The sequence below is a fragment of the Paralichthys olivaceus genome, chromosome 10 (assembly GCF_024713975.1).
Source record: "Paralichthys olivaceus isolate ysfri-2021 chromosome 10, ASM2471397v2, whole genome shotgun sequence".
NCBI classification, from domain to species: Eukaryota; Metazoa; Chordata; class Actinopteri; order Pleuronectiformes; family Paralichthyidae; genus Paralichthys; species Paralichthys olivaceus.
Genome location: NC_091102.1, coordinates 389,130 through 407,406, shown reverse-complemented (window position 1 = coordinate 407,406; position 18,277 = coordinate 389,130). Strand labels below are relative to the sequence as shown.

The 18,277-nt window shown below is 43.5% G+C and overlaps 1 protein-coding gene across 3 annotated transcripts; it reads right to left on the bottom strand.

Annotated features, from left to right (window-relative positions):
* Positions 1 to 279: 279 nt before the first annotated feature.
* Positions 280 to 17,775, bottom strand: tspeara (thrombospondin-type laminin G domain and EAR repeats a). 3 transcript variants are annotated; one of them, XM_069532649.1, is made up of 16 exons: positions 14,660 to 17,775; positions 13,148 to 13,398; positions 8,530 to 8,594; positions 8,280 to 8,441; positions 7,975 to 8,207; positions 7,435 to 7,525; positions 7,201 to 7,354; positions 6,070 to 6,201; positions 5,673 to 5,790; positions 5,482 to 5,596; positions 4,001 to 4,181; positions 3,838 to 3,896; positions 3,504 to 3,680; positions 1,773 to 1,951; positions 922 to 1,023; positions 280 to 839 (listed from the first exon to the last, which is right to left on the bottom strand). In XM_069532649.1, exons 2-16 carry the CDS (start codon positions 13,227 to 13,229, stop codon positions 686 to 688), a joined length of 2,004 nt encoding a protein of 667 aa, XP_069388750.1. In that variant the 5' UTR covers positions 13,230 to 13,398; positions 14,660 to 17,775; the 3' UTR covers positions 280 to 685. The 3 variants fall into 3 exon arrangements, with proteins under 3 accessions (XP_069388750.1, XP_069388749.1, XP_069388748.1); XM_069532648.1 differs by having other exon boundaries at positions 280 to 1,023; positions 14,660 to 14,854; positions 15,046 to 17,775; XM_069532647.1 differs by lacking the exon at positions 14,660 to 17,775 and having other exon boundaries at positions 280 to 1,023; positions 13,148 to 14,223.
* Between the last annotated feature and the right edge of the window lie 502 nt (positions 17,776 to 18,277).

Here is an 18,277-nt window from a genome sequence, read left to right as displayed (position 1 = left end):
CTGTGTAAAGTCGGACAAAACGTCTAACCAGCATGCATTGCATTATTTTGAAAGAAGATATCACAGTTCCTGTTCTTTAAAAATAAAAATATATCAGCTGATCTCAGCTCTGACCTGTAGCTGAGTTCCAACCGAACGTCTGGTTCTCCTCGTGGTTCTCATGTTTTCATGTTGGATCCACACACACACTCACGTGTTGTGTTCATGAGAATCATCTGTAGAAGAATCATGTCTCTGTCATGTTGGTCAAACTTTGAAGAACCTGAACGAGACGATAGGTTTCACTTTTCTCTGTTTGATTGAATTAACTTTAATCACAAACCAAACATTAAGCATTTTAACGACATGAATGTTGACGATGATTAAAGAAACTCTCCATGATCCTTCATCAGGTTTGGTTATGTCTTTCTTTGCCCACTAGGGGTGCTGTCCTTATCAGCAGAGCTTAACACGACTTGATTTTTACAATAAAAGTGCAACATAAATACATTGAGTACGTTGTTGTTGTTTTTTAAGGTTGTAGACACAAACGTAAACAAGGTTAAATGAAAAGCTGCTGTTCAGTTTGAGAACATTCAGAGTTCAGAGGTCACGATGAGTCCAGCAGCTGGTTTCAGGGTCAAAGGTCAAACTGAGTGAAGCTCCTCAGAGTCGTTCTTGTTCCCAGCAGAGCAGATGGATTCACTCAGTACGTCTTCAGTTTGAACACTTTGCTGAGCCTGGTGGTGGCGCTGGAGTAGATGAGGAAGGAGCCTTCATTAGTGCTAAAGTGTTCCCAGTCTCTGCAGCCGAAGGTCGGCAGACTGTGGACGGGAACGAATCCCTCGTACCCCTGCCACCTGAAAACTCAAAATGCACAGAGTTGAGAACCTGAAAGACACAACATCCACACAGATGTCAGCTTCGACCGGAACTACCGACCTGTAGACAACGCTGGTCAGAGAGTGCGAGCTGCCATCGTAAGAGTTGGCCACCACCAGGAACTTCTCGTCTCCGATGGTGAAGAACTCCCAGTCGACCGCACTAAGCACAACAACAACATCAACAACATCTGAACAGGTTGGTCATTAGAGGGTGTAGTGAACATGTTAGTGAGCATGTTAGTGAACATGTTAGTAAACATGTTGGTCATTAGAGGGTGTAGTGAACATGTTAGTGAGCATGTTAGTGAACATGTTAGTAAACATGTTGGTCATTAGAGGGTGTAGTGAACATGTTAGTGAGCATGTTAGTGAACATGTTAGTGAACATGTTAGTGAGCATGTTAGTGAACATGTTAGTGAACATGTTAGTGAGCCTGTTAGTGAACATGTTAGTGAACATGTTGGTCATTAGAAGGTGTAGTGAACATGTTAGTGAGCATGTTAGTGAACATGTTAGTAAACATGTTGGTCATTAGAGGGTGTAGTGAACATGTTAGTGAGCATGTTAGTGAACATGTTAGTGAACATGTTAGTGAGCATGTTAGTGAACATGTTAGTGAACATGTTAGTGAACATGTTAGTGAACATGTTAGTGAGCATGTTAGTGAACATGTTAGTGAACATGTTAGTGAGCATGTTAGTGAACATGTTAGTGAGCATGTTGGTCATTAGAAGGTGTAGTGAACATGTTAGTGAACATGTTAGTGAACATGTTGGTCATTAGAAGGTGTAGTGAACATGTTAGTGAACATGTTAGTGAACATGTTAGTGAACATGTTGGTCATTAGAAGGTGTAGTGAACATGTTAGTGAGCATGTTAGTGAACATGTTAGTGAGCATGTTGGTCACCTGTGTGTTAGGATGTCCTGGAAGCGGATGAAGGTCTGCGTCAGCGCACTGAGCTCGTACACGGTGGAGTTGATGCTGTACTGACTCGGACCGCGGTCAGAAATGTTCTGACTGTTGGCGACTGCGATAAAGAACCGCCCGTCGATCTGAAACGTCTCCCAATCAGTGGCTCCCACCGTCTGCAGAGGGAGGAGGGTATGAAACAGCTGATCAGTAAAATAATCAGCAGATGAATCAATAATGAAAAAAAACAAGAGGCATAAAAACATTCTGGACATTATTTGTCTCATTCCTGTTCTCACTGCAACAACAACAGTTTCTCTGCTGACATCAAAACTACAAGTCGTCTCAGGGTCCGGCAGGGTTAGTGTCAGTAGTGTCAGTAGTGTCAGTAGTGTCAGTAGTGTCAGTAGTGTCAGTAGTGTCAGTAGTGTCAGGGTCAGGTGAGCGGCAGCATAGGGACATGACATCGAGTACAAACCAGGGTTGAGAATTGTATTCAGTACACAGACGTGAATTTGTGTTAGCACGAGTTGAAGATGTTTTGCGATCCACTGTGTGTGAACGTTAGCGTGAGACCGGACGTCACCGGGTCGTCGGTCACGTTTTCACTCATCAGAGGAAACTATTATCGTTCCAAAGTGTAATGTCTCCTGCAGCCTGTCGGGGGCTCCAGTGAAGGTTGAGCTCCTCGTGCTTCATGTTCGTGTCTGAAGTTAAAGCTTCAGAAGCTTTTCAACATGTTTACTTCTGTCACATTATCCGCCCTGACAGACGAGTCCAAACAGCTGTCTGCAGCTGGAAACCCCCTCACTCACTCACACACACTCACTCACTCACTCACACACACCCTCACACACACACACACACACACACACACACACACACACACACACACATTAATTACACTCCTTTGGTTTCCTGCATTATAATTGGAGGGTTTTTTGTTTCCTTTTTAATCAGAGCTTTATAAACTGAAAAGATAAAAAACATAAATGTGATTTTATGAATCTTCTTTCATGTGAACGTCTCATTAATGTTTCACGACTTTGCTGCAGGACGTCCTGACTCATTTATTATCTGAGGAGCTGCTGACATGTGTTCAGTGACGCACTGTAAACTAATGTGGTTACAAACTGAAACTAGTTTCTTTCGATTCGTCCGAGTCCAGATCGAGTCAGTTTTTAATCATGAACAACAGTTATCAATTAATGTCGGACGAGTCTCAGAGCAAAACACAACAAAGGAGATGAGACCTGATGGACTGAAGCATGAAAATGAAAAGCAGAAAAACAGTTTGTCTGATAAAACTCTGGAGATTCAAACAAATAAAACCACCTGAGATCTGGTGAGATCAGGAGTTGGATGCAGGTTTATTCACATCATGTGATTAAAACATCAAGACCGATCAAAATAAAAGTGAGGTCATAAAAACACACTGACCACCGGTGTGTGCTGCGATCTGTGGTTGGACATCGTCACAGTAACATCTGACTCTGTCATGTCAAAAAAAGATCTCACAACCATGAGATTGGAATTTTATAACAAGAAAATGATTAAGGACAATTTAATTACTGATGAAACCAAAACGTTTCCGTCATAAAATGTTTTGTTTTTGATTCATGAAAAGTTTTATTCTCATCACATGTCCCACACAAGGCCCAGAACCAGATGTTGAGCTGCATTACTGAAACCAGACCTGACGACTACATGACGACGACAGACACTGACCGGGATGTTCTGGAATGTCTGGAAGTTGCCGTCCAACCACACGTACACCGTGGAGCTGATGGTCGTGCTCTGACCGTCGAAGGTGTTGGCAACCACCAGGAAGTGGTATGGTCCAACGGTGAAGAACTCCCAGTCGTATGCTCCTGATGTGGACAGAGTCTGGTATACCTCAAACAGCTGAAGGGAGGGGGGGGGCAAGATAGACGTCAGCAAAGAAGAGGACGGACAATGACAGGAAAGGACAGGAAAGAGATGGAAAGAAGACGAAGAGACACGATGGAGAGGATGGAACAGAGGAGGAGACACGTCCTCTGGTTTGTGAGGATCTGGTTACCTTTGTGTTTGGGTTCCACCTGTAGATCACACTCTGGATGTTGTGGTTCGAGTCTCTAGCTGAAGACACACACAGTTTTTCTTTGATCAGCTGTTCAGGACTCGCCCAAAGGGTCAGAACATTAGATTCTGTTTAAATCGTGAATTTCCATCTCCCTGTCTACCTCGTCTGTGATTGGCCACGACCAGGAAGCTGTGGTTGTGGATTTTAAAGGCCTCCCAGTCCAGAGCGCCGTGAGTCTCCAGAGTCTGATAACGGAGGAAACGCCGCTGCCTCTGATTCCAGCGATAGATGATGGACAGCTCAGGCTCCACCTCCCTGGAGTTCGCCACCACCAGAAAAATCTGAAGGACGACAAACAGGAAGTTTAGAGTCTTCACATCACCTGCTGCTGCTTTATTAACCAATCAGAGGCCTGAACACAGCGGCAGGAAGACAGTTTCATTTTAAATAGAAAGAAAAGAAACTGAAAGTCTGAGTCAAACAGACTGAAGTTCACATTTTCCAGCAGCTATGAAAACCAGTTCAACACATCGAGGGACTCAGAAACTGATCAAACACTTTAATCAGCTGTTTTCAGACATGAGCTGAAGTCGTCACCTGAGAGATGGAACATGAGTCGCACTCTGAAAACCTGCAGCTCTTTATGTTCTCACCTGAACAAACAGCAGCAGCACAATGAGTTCAAACACAGTTTGTTCTTCAGACCCGTTCATACCGCTCCTCTCTCTACCAGAGGTCAAAGGATGGTGTGAGAAACCAACCAACCACCTCCACCCATGCATCCATCCTTCTTTACATGCTACCAGTGTTTATTGGGGCTCTAGTGATTATTGAAAATGTTCTAGAGCTTCTTGAGACCTCCACCGATCCACTGAGGGAGTGGGGGGGGGGGGGGGGGGGGGGTGAGCTTCTACCACGTGACACAAACATGAAGAAACACAAACAAATGTCTCTGGAGACAAAGTGCTGACACACACGTAGAAGACACAGACGAGGACGTGAAGACAGTTTGTGGTGATGAGAGCTGACGACGGTGTCAGGTGATGTAAACATGATCACATGATCACTTCCTGTCTGTCTGCTCCACCTCTCACCTGAAGAACGAGGAGGATCTGATGCTGAACGAGTCTGAGCAGAAAACCTGCTGCTGAGTTGTTCAGCTGTGAAACATGAACTCTGGAGACGGGTCTCTGTCTCTGGAGACACGAGTCTCTGGAGACCAGTCTCTGGAGACGGGTCTCTGGAGACACGAGTCTCTGGAGACGAGTCTCTGGAGACGAGTCTCTGGAAACGAGTCTCTGGAGACCAGTCTCTGGAGACGGGTTTCTGGAGACACGAGTCTCTGGAGACCAGTCTCTGGAGACCAGTCTCTGGAGACACGAGTCTCTGGAGACCAGTCTCTGGAGACCAGTCTCTGGAGACCAGTCTCTGGAGACACGAGTCTCTGGAGAGACCAGTCTCTGGAGACACGAGTCTCTGGAGAGACCAGTCTCTGGGGACGAGTCTCTGGATTCTACCTGGAGCTGAAGACAGCTTCAGAGTCATTTTCTCTTAACAAGCTTTATCATGGTGTCTCTGTCGTTGTGCTACATGTATAATATTAATCTGTTGGAACATTCAGTGTTTGAATCAGTTTCTCACCTTGTCGTCGACGGTGAAGTGTTTCCAGGCTCGAGCCTCCTGAGTGCTCATGTTCTGGTAGAGCTGGAATGACCCATTTCTCCATCGGTACAAGCTGGACCCGGACATAGAGTCCCTGTGGGAGGAGGCGTGAGGGTTACCATGGAAATGCAGAGGAGACAGTGCACAGGTCGTGAGGTGTGTTTCAGTACCTGTTGGCTGCAGCCATGAACAGGCCTTCAGATGGGATGGAGAAGAGCTCAACATCGAAGGTTTCTGAGTTGGTGTAGAGATCCTGATAATCCTCCACGTAATCCAGACGCTCCGGATCTGCCGACGACACGAGACACAAGTTAAAAGTTTTTAAAAGTTAAAAAGCCAAAGTCTGTGATAAAAGTAGCTCCGCCCCCAAGACTAGACAAGTGGTTGGGTGGTCACGCCCCCTAACAAAGTCAGGTAAAGTGAGAGGTCGACATTTCGTCTTCGCACTGGAAGCAGCTGACCAATCAGAGCGGACTTCATCAGGAGATAAAACCAAGTGTTAGAGACAGAGGAGCTGCAGCGATGGACATTCTGAGGACAGGGATTCTGTCTCTATGATGGACTCACTGTGCAGCAGTGTCCTCCAGGTGAGTCGGTCACAGATGAACAGACCTTTTCTCTGAGCGTTCAACCACAGCTGACCTTGTTCTGCTCTCGAACACACGGGACGATTTCCCAGAGTCACCGTGGTCTCGACCCCTGGAAAACAAACACAACACCTGACACCAGCTGTTTATGAACTCTGTGTAGATGTTTTCAGAGCTGAAGTCTGGACATGTCCTGGAATGTCCTGGAATGTCCTGGAATGTCCTGGAATGTCCTGGAATGTCCTGGAGGTTCTGGAGGTTCTGGAAGTGAAAACTGTTCTAAGGTTGAATTGAGTCTGAACTTCAAATACCACATGAGAATATTGAGAGATGAGTCATTTAAATATTGTGTTGTAACAATATTTCTCTTTGAAGTGTTGTGAAGTAGAAGAAAACCAAACTCAAGTAAAGTATAAGTACTCCAAAAGTTACTTCAGTACTCCGCATCTTTGCAGCGCTGTAGTAGAACTTCATAACCTGATGGAAAGTCCCTCATCTTCACAAACAGTGAACCCACAGTGACACAGCTGCAGACACATGTGACAGATGTGACAGATGTGAGAGTGTGGTTACAGATGTGGTTACAGATGTGGTTACAGATGTGGTTACAGATGTGCTTTAATGAAGATAATGATGCTCGCTCCTTCAACAACACAACTTCATTACACATCAGTCAGCTGCAGTGTGATAACAGACACTGAACTTTCCTGAGGGCAAAACTACACAACTCAACAACCAGAGATACACAGATGTACTGTAACATCACGACAACAGACAACCCTCAGCTTAAACACAACTCAACTCAACTAAACACAACACAACTAAACACAACTCAGCTAAACACAACTCAGCTAAACACAACTCAGCTAAACACAACTCAGCTAAACACAACTCAGGTCTGTCAATCACCAACAGAGGACAGATCAGATTTTTTATCCATTTGCAGCTCGTGTTCCAGAATCACTGACACATCACAACATGATGACACACACACACACACACACACACACACACACACACACACACACACACACACACACACAGACACACACACACACACACACACACACACACACACACACACACACACTAACCAGTAACCCCCCCTCACCGTATGGGTAAACTTGTCCCTGATGGTCTGGCTGGAGAGGGGTGGACTTGAGGACTTGAGGGACGGACAGCTCGGCCAGACTGGGGTCAGAGGTCGGACACAGTCTGGGCGTGGCATCAGAACCAGGAAGTAGGACCAGCTGACGCAGTAGACCCTGAACACAGACTGGGCAGTGAGAAGCAGCAGATCAGGAACTCTGGCACTAGGACCATGAAGTCCTGATCATAGACTCACAGAGAAACGTCCCCTCCACCGTCTCCTGCTGCCGACAAAGAACCTGGACCCTCTGGTGCTCAGAGCGCCAGGAAATGACTGGACCTGTTTACTGGGAGACAGGAAACCAGTTCATGCACCAGTGTGACTCGTAACACTGCTGGATCTAAAGCTGCTCCCTGATCCTGAACCGTCACAGACCCCAGCAACTAGACTGAACAAAGCTGAACCAGGTCAACCCCACTGAACTGAGTTTCTAGAGTAACCCAGTCTGATGTGAACCATGCAGAGTTAGACTGAACCAGGTGAACTCATCAGGTGTCAAGAAATGAACCAGACAGGACCATGGTTTTCAAAGTGGACTAGCTTGAACTAGATTCAATTAGAGCTGAACCAGGATGAAGCATAAACTGGCATAAACTGAACTAGTCTCAAATTAAGTGAACCAGGCTGAACTGAATAGAACCCAACTGATCCAGGGTGAGTTAAACTGAACTGGTCTGAACTGGTCTGAACTGGTCTGAACTGGTCTGAACTGGTCTGAGGTCTTGTCTGACTCACCGCTCCAGAGGAAGTCCACAGTCCACAGTCAGTGTGGCGTACGGTCCGGTGATGGCCAGCACCACGGTGTGCCAGCGGTTATCGTCCAACCCCACATCTTTAAAGCTCAGCCGGCCCCGCCCACCAGCAGCAGAGGATGTAGTCACAAAGTGGAGGCGGTTCTCAGAGACACATAAACCCAGCAACAGCAAATCCGAGCTCTCGTCCACCACAGAGAAGAGGTACTGCTTCCTCTGGAAACAGAGAACGAGTGAGTCGAGAAGGAGTCGACCCAAATCTGGTTGTATTCAGTTTTACTGTCTCACCTTCTGTCTCAGTTTTGGGATCTTGATGGTGGCAACCAATGAGAATTCAGCAGGGAAGTAGTCACAGTTGGTGAAGATTTGTGAGGCGGGAAAACTCAGCGCTGCCGTTGTGGCACCAGCCAATCGGAGACCTCTGAACCCTTTGGACTGAACCATCTGCACCTGATTGGTCAAATGTTCTGTTTATCTCCCACCGTGTGGTCGTAGACAATGTTTTCATCCAACGCTCCTCCCTCCACCTGTGTCCTACCTGTGTGGGCGAGGCTTGTCCTGGGCGGGGCAGGGCTCTGGCCAGCAGGTCGAGGGGCAGCAGGTCTGAGGACGAATGTGATAGATGAGTGATAGATGAGTGATTGATGAGAGTGATAGATGAGAGTGATAGATGAGAGTGATAGATGAGAGTGATAGATGAGTGATAGATGAGAGTGATAGATGAGAGTGATAGATGAGTGATAGATGAGAGTGATAGATGAGAGTGATAGATGAGAGTGATAGATGAGAGTGATAGATGAGTGATAGATGAGAGTGATAGATGAGAGTGATAGATGAGAGTGATTGATGAGAGTGATTGATGAGTGATAGATGAGAGTGATAGATGAGAGTGATAGATGAGAGTGATAGATGAGGGTGATAGATGAGAGTGATTGATGAGAGTGATAGATGAGAGTGATTGATGAGAGTGATAGATGAGTGATAGATGAGAGTGATTGATGAGAGTGATAGATGAGTGATAGATGAGTGATAGATGAGAGTGATAGATGAGAGTGATAGATGAGAGTGATAGATGAGAGTGATAGATGAGGGTGATAGATGAGAGTGATTGATGAGAGTGATAGATGAGAGTGATTGATGAGAGTGATAGATGAGAGTGATTGATGAGAGTGATAGATGAGTGATAGATGAGAGTGATTGATGAGAGTGATAGATGAGTGATAGATGAGTGATAGATGAGAGTGATTGATGAGAGTGATAGATGAGTGATAGATGAGTGATAGATGAGAGTGATAGATGAGAGTGATAGATGAGAGTGATTGATGAGTGATAGATGAGTGATAGATGAGTGATAGATGAGAGTGATAGATGAGAGTGATAGATGAGAGTGATAGATGAGAGTGATAGATGAGGGTGATAGATGAGAGTGATTGATGAGAGTGATAGATGAGAGTGATAGATGAGTGATAGATGAGAGTGATAGATGAGTGATAGATGAGTGATAGATGAGAGTGATAGATGAGAGTGATAGATGAGTGATAGATGAGAGTGATAGATGAGTGATAGATGAGAGTGATAGATGAGTGATAGATGAGTGATAGATGAGTGATAGATGAGAGTGATAGATGAGAGTGATAGATGAGAGTGATAGATGAGAGTGATAGATGAGGGTGATAGATGAGAGTGATAGATGAGAGTGATAGATGAGAGTGATTGATGAGTGATAGATGAGTGATAGATGAGTGATAGATGAGAGTGATAGATGAGAGTGATAGATGAGAGTGATAGATGAGAGTGATAGATGAGGGTGATAGATGAGAGTGATTGATGAGAGTGATAGATGAGAGTGATAGATGAGTGATAGATGAGAGTGATAGATGAGTGATAGATGAGTGATAGATGAGAGTGATAGATGAGAGTGATAGATGAGAGTGATAGATGAGTGATAGATGAGAGTGATAGATGAGTGATAGATGAGAGTGATAGATGAGTGATAGATGAGAGTGATAGATGAGTGATAGATGAGTGATAGATGAGTGATAGATGAGAGTGATAGATGAGAGTGATAGATGAGAGTGATAGATGAGAGTGATAGATGAGGGTGATAGATGAGAGTGATAGATGAGTGATAGATGAGAGTGATTGATGAGAGTGATTGATGAGAGTGATAGATGAGAGTGATAGATGAGTGATAGATGAGAGTGATAGATGAGAGTGATAGATGAGAGTGATAGATGAGAGTGATTGATGAGTGATAGATGAGAGTGATAGATGAGAGTGATTGATGAGAGTGATAGATGAGAGTGATAGATGAGAGTGATAGATGAGAGTGATAGATGAGTGATAGATGAGTGATAGATGAGTGATAGATGAGAGTGATAGATGAGTGATAGATGAGTGATAGATGAGTGATAGATGAGTGATTGATGAGAGTGATAGATGAGTGATAGATGAGAGTGATAGATGAGTGATAGATGAGAGTGATAGATGAGTGATAGATGAGAGTGATAGATGAGTGATTGATGAGAGTGATAGATGAGAGTGATAGATGAGAGTGATTGATGAGTGATAGATGAGAGTGATAGATGAGAGTGATTGATGAGAGTGATAGATGAGAGTGATAGATGAGAGTGATAGATGAGTGATAGATGAGTGATTGATGAGAGTGATAGATGAGAGTGATAGATGAGAGTGATAGATGAGAGTGATAGATGAGTGATAGATGAGAGTGATAGATGAGTGATAGATGAGTGATAGATGAGTGATAGATGAGAGTGATAGATGAGTGATAGATGAGTGATTGATGAGAGTGATAGATGAGTGATAGATGAGAGTGATAGATGAGAGTGATAGATGAGAGTGATAGATGAGTGATAGATGAGAGTGATAGATGAGTGATAGATGAGAGTGATAGATGAGTGATTGATGAGAGTGATAGATGAGAGTGATAGATGAGAGTGATAGATGAGAGTGATAGATGAGTGATAGATGAGAGTGATAGATGAGAGTGATAGATGAGAGTGATAGATGAGAGTGATAGATGAGTGATAGATGAGAGTGATAGATGAGTGATTGATGAGAGTGATAGATGAGAGTGATAGATGAGAGTGATAGATGAGAGTGATAGATGAGTGATTGATGAGAGTGATAGATGAGAGTGATAGATGAGGGTGATAGATGAGTGATTGATGAGAGTGATAGATGAGAGTGATAGATGAGAGTGATAGATGAGAGTGATAGATGAGAGTGATAGATGAGAGTGATAGATGAGTGATAGATGAGAGTGATAGATGAGAGTGATAGATGAGTGATTGATGAGAGTGATAGATGAGAGTGATAGATGAGAGTGATTGATGAGTGATAGATGAGTGATAGATGAGAGTGATTGATGAGTGATAGATGAGAGATAGATGAGAGTGATTGATGAGTGATAGATGAGAGATAGATGAGAGTGATAGATGAGAGTGATTGATGAGAGTGATAGATGAGTGATAGATGAGAGTGATAGATGAGTGATTGATGAGAGTGATAGATGAGTGATAGATGAGAGTGATTGATGAGTGATAGATGAGAGTGATAGATGAGTGATAGATGAGAGTGATTGATGAGTGATAGATGAGAGTGATAGATGAGAGTGATAGATGAGAGTGATTGATGAGAGTGATAGATGAGTGATAGATGAGAGTGATTGATGAGTGATAGATGAGAGTGATTGATGAGAGTGATAGATGAGTGATAGATGAGAGTGATAGATGAGTGATTGATGAGAGTGATAGATGAGAGTGATAGATGAGTGATAGATGAGAGTGATAGATGAGTGATTGATGAGAGTGATAGATGAGTGATAGATGAGAGTGATTGATGAGTGATAGATGAGAGTGATAGATGAGAGTGATTGATGAGTGATTGATGAGTGATAGATGAGAGTGATAGATGAGAGTGATAGATGAGTGATAGATGAGAGTGATAGATGAGAGTGATAGATGAGTGATAGATGAGAGTGATAGATGAGAGTGATAGATTCTCTCTGATCTTGTGTGTTTCTATCGAAGTCTTCATCTACAAATGAAACCAGAGGTTGAGTTTCAGCTCTGCTTCCTGTTGATGTGGAAACATGATGAGCAGAAAGTTGTTTTCTTTAAGGTGAACGTAAGAAGTTGGGGATTAATCCTGTGACAGTAGCTGGAGTCCGTCTCTTGTTCAGGTTGAGTAATGTACAGAAACGGGAGCAGTTGACATGTTGGTTTCTTTACTGAGGGCAACAGGTCAACGACAGTTTTAGCTGGAATTCCCCTTTAAGCTCCTCTGAGGCTCTGTGTGTGTTTAGTGGCAACAGCAGGATCACTGGAGGATGAATGGAGGATGAATGGAGGATGAATGGAGGATGAATGGAGGATGAATGGAGGGAGGGGACGACATGGACAGAAACAGAGCTCCTATTTCAAAGACACAAAAAACAACGAAGCACAAAGCAGCAGAGAAACGTTTGAAACTCAGAGACAGATTTCAGAGACAGACGTTAAACCAAGAAAAGAGAGGATCACTCACTTTCTCTTCACAGATCAAACTTTGACTGGGGTATATACCCAGGTAAACGTGGGGAATGTTCCTAAAGACGTGAAAGAACTCAAATGAAACAGTGGCATCTGAAGTAGTTTGCCTGGTGTCCCAGCAGAGGGCGCTGGCCATGAGCTCCACCTGTGCACTCATGACTGAACACATTCAATGAATTCAATTCATTTTGAACCAGATGTTCATCATCAATTCAGAAGTTTCAGCTCAACCATCTGTCAGGTTTCACTGATTGAGCTTAGTCTTGGCTCGTGATAGTTTAAAGTTAGTTTACAGCGGTTAGCCTGAAGGTTCGGCATCTTGTTTGTGATGCTAGCTGATTATTAACATGAATCATGTTAGCCCAGGTCCAGTACAACAGCTACAACAGCACTAATTAGCTTCTTAGCAAACAGGTTACATTTTGTTAATAAAATCCAAACGTTTAGCTAACAACCACCAGGACGCTTTAATGGAAACGTGATGTAGATTCTGGCTTTGATAGAGCTAGGCTAACAGTCCTTGTGCTAAGCTAACATATTCAGAGTCTCTGGAGACAGAGAGGAAGTGAATATGAGGACAGACTGATGGTTGACACCTCGTACCTGTGCAGGGTCTCCAGCTTTGGCTTTGGACTCTGGTGGTGACCAGCAGCCAGGTGAGCAGCAGGGAGCAACACGCTAACATCACGCCTGTGTACCGTCAATAGTGTGGCTTCGATTCCTCCTCACAGGTCTGCGTCTTGACCTGCCATCATTTTCCTGTTGGACTGAGGAACGAGTCCGGCCGACAGACGAGGACGACCTGCGTCAGGACATCAGGAACACGTTCCTTCTTCTCTGAAGTAACAGAATGTCTGAAGAAAGAAGAACATGAATTAAAAGACAGCAACAGTTGTTGTGGGACGGTTGTGGCTCAGAGGGTAGAGTGGGTCGTCCTCTAACCAGAGGGTTGGTGGTTCGATCCCCATGCTGAAGGGTCCTTCTGTGTCATTGTGCTGCTTTAGATTCACTGAATGAAGGAGTAGAAACTGGAAAGAGCTTCGAGTCATTATGACCAGAAAAGAACTTACAAAATAAAAGTTTGTGTTTATAAAACACGTAGCTCCAGTCGAGCTAACGTTTCCAACACTGACAGCTATGAGCTAACAGATTAAAATACATTCACATGTTTACAATCATTTTAGAGTTAGAAGAGTAGACTAGCCAAATATGCTAATCTGACGAACGCTGTATTTACTTGTTCAATCAAAGGTTATCGACGCGTAGTTTAGTACATTGAGTTGTGTTGTGTTTCAGGTCAGACATTGTTTGTTCTGCTAATGCTAGTTAACGTTAGCTTTGTCAGTTGGTTCAGTAGCTACTCAACAGATAAATATTCAAATAAGAGAACGTGTTCTAATGGAGCGACGTGTTAAATATGTAAACTTCACAAACACTTTAACGTTTAACGAAACAAATCTGCTGCAAACCACTGAACTCCGACACCATGTTTTCCAAACGCTCCACATCAGATTATTTATTAAAAAATAAATTACCATGAATTTATTCTGTCACGTGTAGGAAGCGTCATCAACATGGAGTCCTCTGGACTTTCTGTGGACTTTCTACCGGAGGTATGAAGGTCTGGAGCCTCTCAGACACTCCAGAGAAACTCCAGAGAAACTCCGGAGACACTCCGGAGATTCACTGAACCCTCAGATCAAACTGATTTTGATGTTTCTTTATTCATGGATCGATTTTACTTGAAGACTTTATCTTGTAGGAAAAAGAAAGAAGAGCTGCTACCAAACATTATTTTCATTATTATTAATATTGGAGCTCAATTTTGCTCCAATTGAATCAATGAATCATTTCGTGAATGAGTCGAGTTCTGCTTTACTCACTGTCACAAACATTCATCACATCGAAGAAGCTGGAAACTGAAAAGTCACAACGATTATTCAAATAGTTGCAGATAGATTTTCTGTCACTTCACTAATTGTTTAATTGACCAATCGTGTGTCTCGAGAGGAAAACGAGACGTTGTGGTTTATAGTCGATACTTTTGACCTCAGGTCAATTTAGAGTCCAGTTAAACAGGATGTGACAATGAAAATAAGAACTGTAAAATCAAACCTGAGGTCAGAGGTGAATCCAGTCTGGGTCCAGGTCTGGTCCTGGATCAGGTCTGAACAAAGACCTTCAGCTTCTCAAGACATTTCCTCCTCTTGAATTCAATCACCTCAGAGACGTCTTCTACAAATCGTCCTACTTGTTGTCGTTGTGCGTCTTCTTGGACTCTTCAGAACAATCCAGACGAAAGATTTCAGACTGAATCAGGTAGAAATATTTAGAAAATTCAGTTTGTTGTTGATTCTTCAAATTCCTGTCGAGAAGTCGTCCCTTAACTTCACCTTCACACGTCACCTCTCGTTCTTTTTCTTTTCCTCTGATCACAGAATATGAAACTTTTAAAGATTCTTTGAATGTTTCAATGTTAAAACAAAGTAAAAAGTTCTCACACAGGTCGTCTCGTCTTTCTCTTCAAACTAATGTCAAACCATGAAGACGTCACAACCAGCTTCAGTCCAACGCTTGAATTTTCTTGAAGATAAAAGATTGTTGAAAAGGTCGATTCTCCATCTTTCTTCAGACGCCACCTGTCGTCTCGTTTTCCTGCTTCATACTGAAACTTCTCCTTCAAATGATTCAGGATGTTTCCTTCTCTTCGTCCTTCAAAACGTTTGAGACACAGGTGGAGTCTTTTCTTTTTTCTGTCTCAGCTCGACACGTTCAGACGTTTCCTCTGTGACGGATCTGAAGCTTCAGGTGAGTCTCACTGACGAGAGAGGCAGAGTTTACCTGCTGGCTCGCTCGCCCACTATTTAAATATAAAAGACTGGGAGGAGCTGGAGAGAGAGAGGGACAAACAGAGAGAGAGAGAGACAGAGAGAGAGAGAGAAGTACTGCAGTATAGGTCATTAAGCCTCCTCCTCCATGTTAGCAGACGGGACATGAACCAAACTAAAAAAAATCAGAGCAGAGTTAAATAAATGTTCAAAGATGTTTCTGTCGCTTCAGTTCTTCTCTCTGATGTTTGTTCACGTGTTTCTCGTCAGTTTGGTTTAATCCGTTATTTGATGAAATAAAAACAAGCTGAGACGTCATGATTGACAGCTGACACTGACTCGAGGTTGGTTGAGTGAGTTTGTGGGCGGGGCCTCGATACCACAGCTCCACTGCTGCAGACTCTGACTGCAAATGACGTCATCACCACAAGCTGGCAGCGTTTGTGTCTGAGGCGTTTGAACTTTATTTACAGTCTGTGATACAAACGTACATTTGACCATGTGGCGATGCTTCACTGTCGCAGACTCCAAATTACATTAAGTTCACTTTGTGATCAAAATGACGTAAATCGAAAAAACATCCGTTTAAATCTGATGAGTTCAGAATGAACAGTAAAAGCGTAAGAACCCGGTTCTTTGAGGTGAAGCTGAACTCGTCTGGAAATGAGTTTGATGGACGTGTTGAGATTTTAAGTCGTGCAGATGTTGTTTAAACACCACGTTCACGCTGAAGCTTTGATAAACTGACGCCTGATCTGAGACATGAAACGATCCTGATCAGAGGAGAGATAAAGAGAAGAGGAGCTGACTGATCTCAGGTCTGTATCTCAGGTGTGCTGCTCATGCATCACAACAGAGGAATTCCCCAGGTGAAGCAGAGCTCCGCCTCCTACCTGTATGACCCACCCACGTCATGACATCACACACCGTGTGCCTGAATCCACCTTTTCATACAGCGGAGGAAGCATTCAGTTACTATACTCAGTAAAAGTATCAGAGTACTTTACAGAGTACATTTTCCTGCCTGAGCTTCTTTTAAGTACTTTATTGAAACCACTGGTTCACCACATGGGGTCGGGCTCCTGCAGAGGCCCTCAGAGGAACCTGAGGGGTCACATCACATCCCGCACAAACCCTCGTCCACACTTCTCATCGTCAACAGCATGATGTGAAGGATTTACTGACATCTAGTGGTGAAGGTTCAGAATACAACCAACTGAACACCTCTTCCAAACCTGAAGCTTTAACGTACGGTGGCCTTCAGGTGCCAAAGTCTGAGGGAGTTGAGTTTGAGCTCTGGGCTCCTGTAGGAACACTGAGACATTGAACCTGGATCAACTGATCTGATGAAGAGAGGAAATAATCCAGGTTCAAACCCGAGTCTGCATCCAACAGACACACTGAACCCAGAGACCTCCTGAAGTACTTTTACCAGAGAATACAAATACTGCATTCAAAGTATCAGCACAGAAGAGTGAGAAGTGAAATATGATCAAACTTCTTGATTATCATTTAATAATAACTTCTTTCTATTTCGTCCACTAATTCATAAGTAATCACAGCAGATCCCAGAAGGTCAGAGTAGATCACAATAGATCACATGTAATAAGAGTAGACCAGAGAATATTCCAGTAGACAACAGGAGATCCCAGCAGATCTCAGTAGTTCAGAGTAGATCACAATAGATCACAGAGGATCTGAGCAGATCACATTAAACCATGAAAGCCCACAGAGAATCACAGGAAATCAGAAGAGATGCCAGTAGATCTGTCGATCAGAGTAGATCACACGGTGCATGTGTGTGTGTGTGTGAGTGTGTGTGTGTGTGTGTGTGTGAGTGTGTGAGTGTGTGTGTGTAGCTTCAGGCTGAGACATGACAAACACTCTGATGAGGAGATAAACTTCAGCTGCTCAAAGTTCAGGAGACAGAAACTTGATGCTGACTTTTCTTCAGAGGATCAACGATAAGAAGAGAAACATCCAAACACTGATAAGATCACACAAGTGTTTCTGAAGGAAGTGAAGCAGACACACACTTCCTGCTGCTACCAGCAGGTGTGAGTCTACCTGAGTGTGTGTGTCTGTGTGTGTGTGTGTTTACCTCAGACACACGGTTGTGGCTCATTCGTTCAGCAGCTGGAGCTCCAGACTCCCCTGGAGCTTTATATTTTATATTGAATTCTTGTTTCCTATTTTGATATCTTTTATATTTATACTTGCACAAATACACTCAAGTAAAGTCCTTGTGGGTAAAAGACCTGTTTGGCAAGAAAAGCTGATTCTGATGCTGCGTTCCAAAGTTGGCTCGAGCATCGTGAACTGGACCTGGAACAGTCCAGCTCAGTTAATATAGAACAAATGTGAAAATGAAAAGTGAAGTCGTCTCGATCTGAAGGTTTTTTTGCTTTTAAAATTGTCGATTGTCTGATGTTTGACATTTGAACCATGTGTCTGGTCCAAAGTGAAAATGAAGCAGCGAAATCTATGTACGAATAAAAACCCAAGTTCAAAGATCAGTTTTCTGGTTAATGGAGTTTCCATGTGATTCGACAGGATTCAGATTCAGTATCGATGCTGTCGAGTGATTTAACAAACGACCTCATTGTGTCACAGGTGTTTAGTAAACTAGGCCCTGATTGGTTCTGACTCATTTGTTTCTTTCTATTTAAAACTTTAATTCCAGAGTTTCTTAAAACAACAAACTCATACTTTAATCCAGATTGAATCCAGACCGGCTCCGTCCTGTTGATCTTGGTATGATCTTTATTGACAAAGAGTGGGACTACGCCCTCCTGAGTAATACAGCAGCTAATGTCGTATAACCACAGAGAGCAGCTAATAACAGCGTTAGCAGCTAATGTTCGTCTGTCTCTCGTCTTTGTTCAGGTTCAGACATGAACTCACT